The sequence below is a fragment of the Eumetopias jubatus genome, unplaced genomic scaffold (assembly GCF_037043125.1).
Source record: "Eumetopias jubatus isolate StellerSeaLion01/CBP00866 unplaced genomic scaffold, mEumJub1_p1.0 scaffold_3, whole genome shotgun sequence".
NCBI lineage: Eukaryota > Metazoa > Chordata > Mammalia > Carnivora > Otariidae > Eumetopias > Eumetopias jubatus.
The window spans coordinates 93,276,975-93,289,323 of NW_028274809.1; the positions used below are offsets into that span (position 1 = coordinate 93,276,975).

Sequence of the window (12,349 nt, forward strand, 5' to 3'; positions counted from 1 at the left end):
GACAATGTAGGTGCTTACTAAATTATTTATTGAATGATTAAATGAACTATACAAAATATATGAATTACCTGCCTCTTATACAGTTAGTGCTTGTTGAGAGGCTGTGTAATCTGTTAAAAATAGGGCTTAAGGGCGCCTGGGTGGCTCAGTTGGTTAGGCGACTGCCTTCGGCTCAGGTCATGATCCTGGAGTCCCGGGATCGAGTCCCGCATCGGGCTCCCTGCTCAGCGAGGAGCCTGCTTCTCCCTCTGACCCTCCCCCCTCTCATGTACTCTCTTTCTCTCTCTCATTCTCACTCTCTCAAAATAAATAAATAAATCTTTAAAAAAAAAATAGGGCTTAATACTTTGCTGGTTCCCAGTTTGAGCCCAAAGCCATTGCTTTACTCTGATGCTGGTTTTTGGTTGACTCACTAGACTTTATTCTTTTTCTTTTCCTTCCTTCCTTTTTCTTTCTTTCTCTCTCTCTTTTTTCTTTCTTTCCCTCCCTCCTTCTCTCTCTCTTTCTTTCTTTCATATTTTCTCATATTTCCGGAGGCCAGAAGTCCGAAATGGAGATGTCTGTAGGGCCACTCTCCCTCCGAAGTCTTCAGAGTGGACTGTTTCCTTGCCTCTTCCAGCTTCTGGTGGCTCCAGGCATTCCCTGGCTAGTGACTGTATCACCCCAATCTCTGCCTCCATCTTCATGTGGACCTTCTCTATTTTTCTTTTAAGGATGCTTGTCATTGGATTTCTGACTCACTCAGTTAATGTAGGATGATCTCATCTTAAGATCCTTAATTTAATTACATCTACAAAGACTCTTTTTCCAAATAAGATTACATTCACTGGTATGGGAAATTAAGATTTGGACATATCTTTTTGGGAATCACTATTCAACCCACTGTACCAGGGAATACCTTACTGTAGGCTTTATTTCTCTTTTTAAAGATGGGCTGTGTGATCATTTTATGTCCATATTGCTAAACATAAGGAAAAACAAAAGTACATTGTAAATATTTATGCATTCTATAAAAAATCAAGGAGCCCTGATAATAGCAGATGGGACACATTCTCATATTCATTTTAAGGCAGGGATTCTCCTCTGGATTGAGACTTATGACCATAGATGTGGCCTGATGATTTGTAGGGTCTTAGGGATTTTTCTTTGATTCATTGTAAGGAAAAAGGGTTAGCATTTTTGGGGTAACCCAAGTCCCCTCCAAAGTGTGCATATCAAAAGGAAAACCTTTAAATAGCAACATCAGTAACAGAGACATTAAAATAATCCTGAGTTTTGTTTTTTTCTATAGCTGTTAAGGAGGACTTGGTGGATGTTCGATCTTACATCGCTCGTGCCCTCATGGATGGCTTCGAAGGCCCCTCTGGTTATGGCCAGAGGTTTGGGCTGCACCACGTCAGCTTCAATGAGAGCAGCAAGCCAAGAACTCCCAGGAAGTCTGCCTACTTTTTCACCAGCATCATTGAAAAGAACGGTTTCCTTCCCAAGGTAGTAAAGAGACTGCCACCACCCGGTACAGCAAACTTTCCGCCTAAAATGAGAGCCTTCACTTTTCCATCTGACGTGCCCTCCAAGGCTAAAGTAGTTTGGGAAAAGTTCTCCAACCAACCCAAGTTTGAAAGAGATCTGTTCTACCATGGCACTTTCCGGGATGACTTTCTGTGGGGCGTGTCTTCATCAGCCTATCAGATTGAAGGAGCTTGGGATGCTGATGGCAAAGGCCCCAGCATCTGGGATAACTTCACCCACACACCAGGGAGCAGTGTGAAAGACAAAACCACTGGAGACATCGCCTGTGACAGCTATAACCAATTGGATGCTGATCTGAATATGCTTCGAGCTTTGAAGGTAAAGGCCTATCGCTTCTCTCTCTCCTGGTCTCGGATTTTCCCAACAGGGAGAAACAGTTCTATCAACAGACATGGTGTTGATTATTACAACAGGCTGATCAATGGCTTGGTGGCAAGCAACATCTCACCCATGGTGACACTGTTCCACTGGGACTTGCCCCAGGCCCTCCAGGATATTGGAGGCTGGGAAAATCCTTCCTTGATTGAGTTGTTTAACAGCTATGCGGACTTTTGTTTCCAGACCTTTGGGGACAGAGTCAAGTTCTGGATGACCTTTAATGAGCCCACATACCAGGCATGGTTAGGTTACGGCTCAGGGGAGTTTCCTCCACAGGTGAAGGACCCAGGCTGGGCACCTTACAGGATTGGCCATGCAATCATCAAAGCTCATGCCAGAGTCTATCACACTTATGATGAGAAATATAGGCAGGAACAGAAGGGGGTCATCTCTTTGAGCCTCGGTACACACTGGGCAGAGCCCAAGTCACCGGAGATCCTGAGGGACGTGGAGGCAGCTGACCGATCACTGCAGTTCTCACTGGGCTGGTTCGCCCACCCCATTTTCCGAAATGGAGACTATCCTGATGCCATGAAGTGGAAAGTGGGGAATAGGAGTGAACTTCAACACTTAGCCACCTCCCGCCTGCCAAGCTTCACTGAGGAAGAGAAGAGGTACATCAGGGCTACAGCTGACGTGTTCTGCCTCAACACCTACTACTCCAGAATTGTGCGGCACAAAACGCCCAGGTTAAACCCACCCTCCTATGAAGATGACCAGGAGAAAACTGAGGAGGAGGACTCTTCATGGCCTTCCACAGCAATGAACAGAGCTACGCCCTGGGGGACGCGAAGACTGCTCAACTGGATCAAGGAAGAGTACGGTGACATCCCCATTTACATCACTGAAAACGGAGTGGGGCTGAGTAATCCGAAAGTGGAAGATACCGATAGGATATTTTACCACAAAACCTACATCAATGAAGCTTTGAAAGGTATGTGAGCATTCATGTCCCCTTTACAGAATCTTCCAGCATCCATATGTCATGTGCCTGAAATAGTTTGGCAGAGTGGATTCCAAACCATCAACAAGTCTCTCTTAGGCCCTAACTCCATAATTCTTTTCCTATCTGGGGTTACATATCCCTTCAGAAATCTGAAAAAAAGCTACGGTCATCTTCCCACAAATAAAGAGTATTTTCATGGGTCCATCCATTCCTTACTGAGCAACTGCTATGTGACAAGTTCTATTCTAAGTGCAGTGAACAAAAAGATAACATGGAGCTTATATTCTGGTGAGTTCCATGCACCCCAGAACAAAAAACTCTTCTCTAATTCATATTTGTATGTTTAATTTCTAAAGTGGGCTGAGACTCTTGATTTGAGGCATGTTCCTTTACCCCAAAAAAAGAATTTGATTTTGCAAAGATCGGTCATTAATTATTGCTGTGAGGGCATCAGTGCTGGCAAAAAAGACAAGGTGATATGTCTATCTGGGCATACATTACTTGTGTATAGAAGGTAATGGTTTAGGACTACTGTCTTGAATGAGGGGCCAGTCTTGGCTAGGCTTCCTGGGGAACCTCACCCTCCTGGTGTAAAGCTCTTCTCTGCTCCCTTTGGGATGTTCCCAGCCTACAGACTGGATGGTGTAGACCTTCGAGGCTATTCTGCATGGTCTCTGATGGACAATTTTGAGTGGCTGAATGGCTACACAGTCAAGTTTGGACTGTACCATGTTGATTTCAGTAACACAAACAGGCCTCGCACAGCCAGAGCCTCGGCCAGGTACTACATGGAGGTCATCACCAACAATGGCATGCCACAGCCCAGGGAAGATGAGTTTCTCTATGGACATTTTCCCGAGGGCTTCATCTGGAGTGCAGCTTCTGCTGCGTATCAGGTGAGAAATCCGGGGCCGTTCAGCAACATGTGTTGCGTACCTTCTGTGCATCCACCCCCCCACCCCTCCGCCCGGGAGGGCAGGTAAGAGCAGGGGCTTCTCACAGACCTGTGGGAGGGAAGTACAGGTGCCATGCAGGGAGTCAGGGAGGTCTTTTCCCTGGACAGCCCAGCTTCTTCACATCCCCGAATTCAGGCAGACCAGCTTCTAGGGCTGTGCTGAGACGGGTGTTGGCAGGCAAAATGGAGCAGTGAACCTGGGCACAGACACTTAGGCAGAGACGTGTAACAGGAAGCTTCTCTGCTGGAATGGGGCTATTTGTCACCCAGTCTCTTCCGAGCAGGCAGTTGGCTCAGAATGGCTGTCACCGGGGCCTGGGCTTGTTTTGATGTCCTGACCACATTTGAGTGTTAGCTTATTCGTGCCAAATGAAGCTCACTGATACAGAAAACATAAGGGTTTTGCTTTTCACCAGAAAAATGAAAGATAAAAAGCAAAGCGTGACTTGCCCAGGCAGTTAGTGGGTAGTCGCTGCTTTACACCTTCTGCCTCTGCTGATTGTCTTTGAAGCAGGAGTGTGGGGGCTTTGTGTGCTCCCTGTGGGACCTGGTCAGTGTCAGTGCTGTGAGCTGACCTGACCCAGGATGCGCTCAGCCCTTGGGTGTGTTCAAGACAACCAGAGCTGCTGAAAATGTTTTGGAGGGAGGTGAGGGTTCGCTACACCCAGATGACCACACTACCAGGTTACAGTTAAGTCTCAGGCCAAATTCTGCCATGTCCAGACATGATTAAGTAAATGTACAAACACAAAAACTGTTCATGGATCCTATTCTGTGGGCTGGAGGAAACCCCAGTTCTTGGTCCTCTTCGGTGCTCTGGCCAGCACCTTGCATGAAAGAATCATTTGAGGAAATGCCAAGATTTCAGAGACAGTATTCTGTCACTCTTACTTCAGGCCAACAGAACCCGCTGTCCAGGGTTTCCCCAGTTCGGCCTGATGGACATTGGCATGGATGATTCCTTGTTTTGGGGCTTTCCTCTGCCCTGCTGGATGTTTAGCAGCCTCTCTGGTCTGTAGCCACTAGACATCAGGACATTCCTCCCCAACTTGTAACAACTAAAAATGTTTCCGAACATTGCTAAATGTCTATTCTGGGACAAAATAGCCCCTGGGGGGAGAGCCACTACCCCACAGGTTTACAGCGGGACACAGAAAGGGTTAGGAATTGATTCTAGGGCACAGGCTGCAGGCCCTGTAGGATTCTTAAGCCCTGTCCATGCAAGGGAAAGGAGTGTCTTAAAAAGCTTTTAGCCAATCCACATCTTGAATGATTAAATTGGATTCAGCAAGCACCCATTTCTATTCATCAGGCGGTTAGCAGGCACAATTCTCGTCATCTGTGACCTTAAATTGTCTAATTAGCAAAGTGTCATGTACAAATCAAGAATAGATGAGAAGTGCTTATAGTGTGGGCTTCCTGATTAGATATCATCTGATTGTGCATTCTTTTTTTTTCCTTAGATTTATTTATTTATTTGAGAGAGAGAGCATGCATGGGGGGAAGGGCAGAAGGAGAGGGAGAGACAGTCTTAAAGAAACTTCGCGCTGAGCATGGAGTCCAACACGGGGCTCCATCTCATGACCCTGAGATCAGGACCTGAGCCGAAACCAAGAGTCAGACTGCACCAACCAACTGCACCACCCTGGCGCCCCTGATTGTGCATTCTTATTAAAACCTCTTATTTGGGGCACTTGAGTGGCTCAGTCGTTAAGCGTCTGCCTTCGGCTCAGGTCATGATCCCAGGGTCCTGGGATCGAGCCCCGCATCGGGCTCCCTGCTCAGTGGGGAGCCCGCTTCTCCCCCTCCCACTCCCCCTGCTTGTGTTCCCTCTCTCGCTGCGTCTCTGTTAAATAAATAAATAAAATCTTAAAAAAAAAAAATAAACCTCTTATTTGGAAATCTTTTTCAACATAGAGAAAAGTTGCAGAAATAGAGGACTCCTATACACCCTTTTCCCATATTCCTAAACTGTTAAAATTTTACCATTTGCCTTATGTGTGTGTATATACATACACATATGTATATGAAACTGATTTTAACACTTGAATGAGAAGGTGTTTGCCAGGTTTCTCTACCATAAAATTAGTATTTTATAGTTATAAATGATAAGTATTTTGTGGGGAGCTACTTGGAGACCCTATAAATAACCTGTTCCTCATCAAATTTTACCTATTAGTTCTAGCAACTGTTAATAATTTTTGCCTGAATCGGTTATTACAGTGATAGCTGACAAACTGATTTTTTTCATTTCATCATTCCTCTTGTATTTGTTAGGTGGCATTCAACAGAAGAGTTAAGCTTTTACTTTTCTCTTATTTACTCATACTATATAAATATGCATCAGCAGTACGGCCTCATGGAGTCCTATTTTATTCAATGAGTTATACTTTTGCTAGTGTTATGTATTTAGATGTTCACATTTTCCCATGGGGTGTGCCTTTTAGCCTGATCCTGTGTCCCTTTCACATAGCCCATCATTCTTTGAGCACTTTCTTAGTTCTTTCTGGTACAAGATGCTCCAGGCTCATCTTGGGCCTTTTCTGCCCCAGCCTTGTAACCATCTATCTCTCTAATGAGCCCCAGCCTCTTTTACCGGATGGGGCATTTAGAACCTAAGGTCTAGGTGCTGGGTGTGCTCACCACCACTGGGGTGTCTGCATTCCTCAGCTCCCGCAGTAGACAGAGCCAGGAAATACACGTGTACACGCATGCACACAAACACGTGCACTTGTATGTATTTCTACATCCACCCCATCTCTATGTAGACTGAAAAACAGTGAGTTCATACTGATATCTCCTCTTCCAACCCCACTCCACAGGCTTAATGCTAGCCTTCCCATTGCCCGTATTTGTATCTCCTTTCTCCAGTGGTGAAAAATCTAGCTCCGAAGAGCCTCAACCTTGTCACATTTTCTCCATCTCCCTGCATTCACCAATCTCCCAGCCACCAAGGCCATCTCCTGCATCAGTGTGGGCCTGCTGGCCCTCGGCCCGCTGCTCACATGGGGGCTGTGCAAGCCACGCCTGGGCAGGTGTTCCTGGCTGGGATACCAGCACTACCTTAGCGGCGGCCAGTCACATGACATCACAGCATATGTGCTGTAGTGCTTTAAAGTAAAGTAGGGGCACCTGGGTGGCTCAGTCAGTGAAGCATCCGACTCTTGATTTCGGCTCAGGTCATGATGGCAGGATTGTGGGATCGAGCCCCGCATCGGGCTCCTTGCTTGGTGGGGAGTCTGCTTGGGATTCTCTCTTTCCCTCTCTTTCTGCCCCTGCCCCCCACCCTGGCTCATGCATGCTTGCTCTGTCTCCAAAATAAATCAATTAAAAAAAAAGTAGGGGCACCTGGGTGGCGGTTAAACGACTGCCTTCAGCTCAGGTCATGATCCCAGGGTCCTTGGATCAAGCCCCGCATCGGACTCTCCGCTCGGCGGGAAGCCTGCTTCTCCCTCTCCCACTCCCCCTGCTTGTGTTCCTGCTCTTGCTATCTCTGTCAAATAAATAAAATCTTTAAAAAAAAAAAGTAAATTACAGAACTTGTACCTGTCCCATTACCTAAGTCTGTAAGTAGGCATTTGCCCAGTGGCTTATGGTCATGTTCCCTGTAAGGTAGGTGGGAGGAGAGAAAGGAGGCACAGAAGCCATGACATGGGTTAGAAATTAGAAATTCTGCCTCCACAGTGGCACTACTGGTATTTGTTTGACCGTGATGGGGACTGGAGGCATGTGGCTTTGTTCATTCTGACTTCTAGTGAGCACCTGCCATACCCCAGACTCTGCTGTGTTGAGCGCTGGGACACCCAGATGAAAGCCCCTAGGGAGGTCCATCAGCGCTCCCACAACTGCGTGACACGGAGTGACAGTGCTGGGGTGGACAGACAGAAGGCTGCAGGAGCTCAGAAATCAGAGGGTGGCCAGAGAAGTCTCCCAGAGGAGGTGACTCTGCCTTGCATCCTGATTTGTGACACCCCTGTTGACAGGAACTTGGGGGGGCTTGACTGCAGCACTTAACTAGACCATGTCTTGTCACCTTGAGATTGAAGGCGCATGGAGAGCAGACGGCAAAGGACTCAGTATTTGGGACACATTTTCTCACACACCACTGAAGGTGGGCAATGATGACACTGGCGACGTGGCCTGTGACAGTTACCACAAGATTGCTGAGGACGTGGTCGCCCTGCAGAACCTGGGTGTGTCCCACTATCGCTTCTCTGTCGCCTGGTCACGCATCCTCCCGGATGGAACCACCAAGTACATCAATGAAGCGGGTCTCAACTACTACGTGCGGCTCATTGACGCGCTGCTGGCTGCCAACATCAAGCCCCAGGTGAGGTCGGGCCCCGGCCAGGCTCTGGTCCAGTCCATGTGTGGGAGCCGGCTGGGCCAGGGGGCTCTTTATTCCATACACAAAATGCTCTTTTCAGATTCAGGTTTTGAACTGTCAATAAATTCACATGGCGCAGAATTTTAAAGGTGTAAGAGTCCGCAGTGAAGATTTGCTGCGATCTCTGACCCCCAGCCATCCAGTTCCCCAGCTTAAAGAAGGCAGTCAAGTTGGCTAGGTTCTCACAGCCTTCTTTTGCATCGATTAGCCAGGAGACATACACATGTGTGCATGTCTGCTCCTTTCCCCCTTTTTCATAACGCTCACATACATGCAGTTTGGTACTTGCTTTTATTTAACAGTATTTCTGACCCATATTTCCATATCCTCGTCGATTTTTTTTAAGTTATATGGAATTCTATTTGTTCCTTACCCAAAACTACTTTTCTTTTTAATCAACACTCTTTCCTGTGACATTTCCAGTCTTTTGCTATTTTAACCAGTAGTGCAGTGAGTCACCTGGCTGTAGATTTATCTGTAGGCTGTGGTCCTAGGAGCAGAATTACTGGGGCAAAAGGGCATGTGGTTTTCAGCTCAGAGTTATTATGAATAATGATACAGAAGCTCACTTGTGAACTTGGCTCTCACCAAAATTTTAAAGTTTTACTTGGGAGCCTAAGGACGCTTTTGCCTCTTCCCCTGGGCACGTGTGGTGAAGTGGTAGAGGGCACCTTCTACAAAGCTCTGCATTTCCTCTGCTGTATGGCTGAGATTACATACTGCAGCCAGACTGTAATCCCCACGGTTACAACTCCCCCACCCCCCGCCCAAATAAAGTGCTATCTGGACTTCTTTGCTCATACTGATACCATGGCAGGAGCTAACCAGCCATGCAGCACTTATTACCATGAATGCGGAGAGAACATGGCCAGGTGGCTGCCCTGTGGAACCCAGGGTCTGAGTGGACAATGAACTTCAACACAATTCTGAACACCATCAGAGAGCAGACAGCTCAGGGCCAAGGACGGTACAGCCCTTGAGGGCACCGAGCCACGGCAGAAAGCAAAGGCGCTAGGGCAGGGAAAGCTAAGGGCAGTGTGGGGCTTGAATAGAGAGGAGAATCTGGATGGATACATGGGCAGGGGACAGCATGCCAGGCAAAGGGAGAGACTGTGTCTGGGCTGAAGATGGTTAGTGGGTCCTGTGCAGACCGAGGACAGTGGAGACCCAGCTTAGCCAAGATGGGGTGTGTGAGGGCATCAAGGGGAAGGCCACATGGACATGGCCGGGGGGACCGTCTCCAGCAAAGGGTTCCCAGCTGCACAGGAAGAACATGCAGACACACCGGATAATGTTCTCGGGGGTGTCCCTTTATAAGGGAAACACCTCTACTCTCCCGGAGCCTCAGCGCCTCAGACGCTCAGCGCGGTCTATGCGGGGAGGTTCTGAAGCACTAGTGGTGAGGATCCCTGGCCCCATCATGACTCCGTGATGTGCAGGTCTTAGTGCCTGAGCCAGGGTCACACACAGGGTAGGCGGCAGAGCCAGGACTCAACCCATTCTTCTCTGACCCAGATGTTGATTCTCTCACACTTCAACACTGCTGCCCTCCCCATCCCACCAAAGAACCTTTGAACTGTTTTGTCTTCTCATTCCTTCTCCGCTGTGGTTGGAGCACTCTGGATGGAGCTGCTGATCTTGCTTTCTCCACAGGTGACCATGTACCACTGGGATCTGCCACAGGCACTCCAGGATGTTGGAGGCTGGGAGAATGAGACCATTGTGCAGCGGTTTAAAGAGTATGCAGAGGTGCTCTTCCAGAGGCTTGGGGACAAGGTGAAGTTTTGGATCACCCTGAATGAGCCTTTTGTCATTGCTAACCAGGGCTATGGCTACGGGACATCAGCTCCAGGTGAGGGTCCTAGGCTCAACTCGCCAGCTCTTTGGAGCATGGCATTCTTAGCCCCACCAAAACTTGAAATCCAGGTGGCCCTGGAAGAAGAGGCCAAGAAAGCTCAGTGGTGCTGCCTCTGAATCCCTGCTCTTGTTTAAGGCTGTCTGACACACAGCAGGTTTCCCCTTCTGACACCACTTTTTGCTAAACATGGATTTTATGGGTCAGTACCTCCAAATGGCTTCATTTCTTTGTGCTTTTTTTTGCCCTGCCTCAGATGGAAAGCTTCCTGAGATCAGAGACAGGGACTAATTGATGTAGGAAAGGACAAGCCATCAGACTGTACAGGTCCACAGTGTGTTTTCTGCAACTTCAAAACCCAAGTTTCCAAGAACTGATTCAGCTCACCTGAGCTCATCCTGACTTGAACCAATATGAGGCTGCTTACGGACATTATCCCACTTAGTGTGGGCACTTCCGCTGCAGCCACGTTCGGGTCCTTGATTATGGAGCACTCTCCTGGGTCCGGTTGGGATGCTGTGTAAAGTCATCTGCAATTTATTACTTTTCTGAGACACAAAACCCTTGTACTTCCAGACCACACAGACCTGAAGGGTTTTGAATAAGGGATTGTGGACCTGTTCTTGTGCCTTTAGAACGATCCAATTCACCTTTTCTCTAGTTCTGAGCTTAAGTCGTTACCACATTTATCTTGCATTGGTCCTTGGTTGGTGCTTTGGTTTACCATTCCTTCAACTTCCTTCAACACATGAGAGGTGGCCTTTCTCATGACGTCTGCTCTCAAGGAATCTCGTCAGCTGCTTCCATCAGCCGAATTCTCCAACTCTTACTTCCACTGTAGGTCCCCGCAAAATTCCAGGATGTCCACTCCTAAGGTGCATACTCTACTGGGTAGCTGGCCCAATCCGTAGGAGCCACTCTTTGGGAGAACGTTACAGAAACCAACATTTACCAAGTATCTTCTCACCAGACACAATGCTGCTAGGTGCTTCACATACACACTCCCATTTCCTTCTCACAAGAAGTTTCTTATTGCTCACTTTGCCAAGGAGGAACCTGAAAGACTGAATTACCCGAAGTTACACAGCCGGCTAGAAACCAAAGTTACACAGCCAGGATTTGAATTTGCTTCCTCCTAATACCAAAATCTACACTCTTTTTCCCAAACATAGAAGCTATCTGTAGGGAGAGAGCGATATTCTTGGCCATGTTCATTCTTCATTGACATCCCTGTGTGTGTTTCCAGGAATCTCCTTTAGGCCTGGCACTGCCCCCTACAATGTTGGCCACAACCTCCTAAAGGCTCATGCTGAGGCCTGGCATCTGTACAATGATGTGTACCGCGCCAGGCAAGGTGGCGTGATTTCCATCACCATCAGCAGTGACTGGGCTGAGCCCAGAGACCCCTCCAACCAGGAGGATGTGGAGGCAGCCAGGAGATACGTTCAGGTCTGTGTTTCCTCTGGGCATTGTTAATACTCTTGCCTGTCTTTCCCTCCTGTCATCAGCTAATGGAAATGGAATTAGATGGCAAAACAAAGATTTAGGTTCAAGGCCCTGTTTTGCTATTACCTGATTTTGTGAGCTTGGAGAAATCACCTAAACATTTTTGTACCTTAGTTTTCTTATCTCTGAAGCAGAGACGACCTATCTATATCATAGGTTTGCTGTGATCAGAGTTCTTTGGGGTTGAGTTTTAAGTCTTGAAAATGATTTGTCCATGTAGTCCTTGCTGCATGCAACACTGGCTTGAAGGTAACAGAAATTCCATCTCTTCAATCTCTGGTTTGATGATAGTAGCTGATAGAGCTGGGCTGCAATGTCACACTTCACCATCTAATTTTATGTGTTCGGCCTAAGAATTCCTTGAGTTGGGGGACTTTGGATTCTGTGAAATTCATTAGTGTCCATAATTTTCCAATTCTGTGAGTTTAACATAAGGACATGCACCTTTGGTCATGGAATTTTGCTCCTAGAAAGTAGTCATAGGGTGCCTAGCTGGCGGCTCAGTTGGTTAAGTGTCTGTCTTTTGATTTTGGCTCAGGTCATGATCTCAGGGCCGTGAGATCTAGCCCTGTATGGGGTTCTGTGCTCAGCACAGAGTCTGCTTAAGATTCTCCCCCTTTCCTTCTGTCCCTGCCACTGCTCATGCTCTAAAATAATTAAAAAAAAAAAAGGAAAGAAAGAAGAGTCACTAGTAAGCAGGTGCCAACAAAATAGCCCATCCTTCCTTCAGTGTGAGCCCCTGAAATGAGGAGAGAAAAGAATGGCCTTTGTCAAGGCACAGCTTTTCCCTGG

The 12,349-nt window shown here is 47.4% G+C and overlaps 1 protein-coding gene across 2 annotated transcripts in view; it reads left to right on the forward strand.

Annotated features, from left to right (window-relative positions):
• LCT (lactase) overlaps nucleotides 1-12,349 on the forward strand; it is a 47,329-nt gene that overhangs the window by 27,112 nt on the left and 7,868 nt on the right. For both annotated transcript variants that reach the window (XM_028101371.2, XM_088021733.1), the window contains exons 8-12: nucleotides 1,292-2,842; nucleotides 3,482-3,750; nucleotides 7,849-8,139; nucleotides 9,850-10,048; nucleotides 11,298-11,500. In XM_028101371.2, coding sequence (XP_027957172.1) covers nucleotides 1,292-2,842; nucleotides 3,482-3,750; nucleotides 7,849-8,139; nucleotides 9,850-10,048; nucleotides 11,298-11,500 — 2,513 coding nt within the window. The remainder of the gene's footprint in view (nucleotides 1-1,291; nucleotides 2,843-3,481; nucleotides 3,751-7,848; nucleotides 8,140-9,849; nucleotides 10,049-11,297; nucleotides 11,501-12,349) is intronic.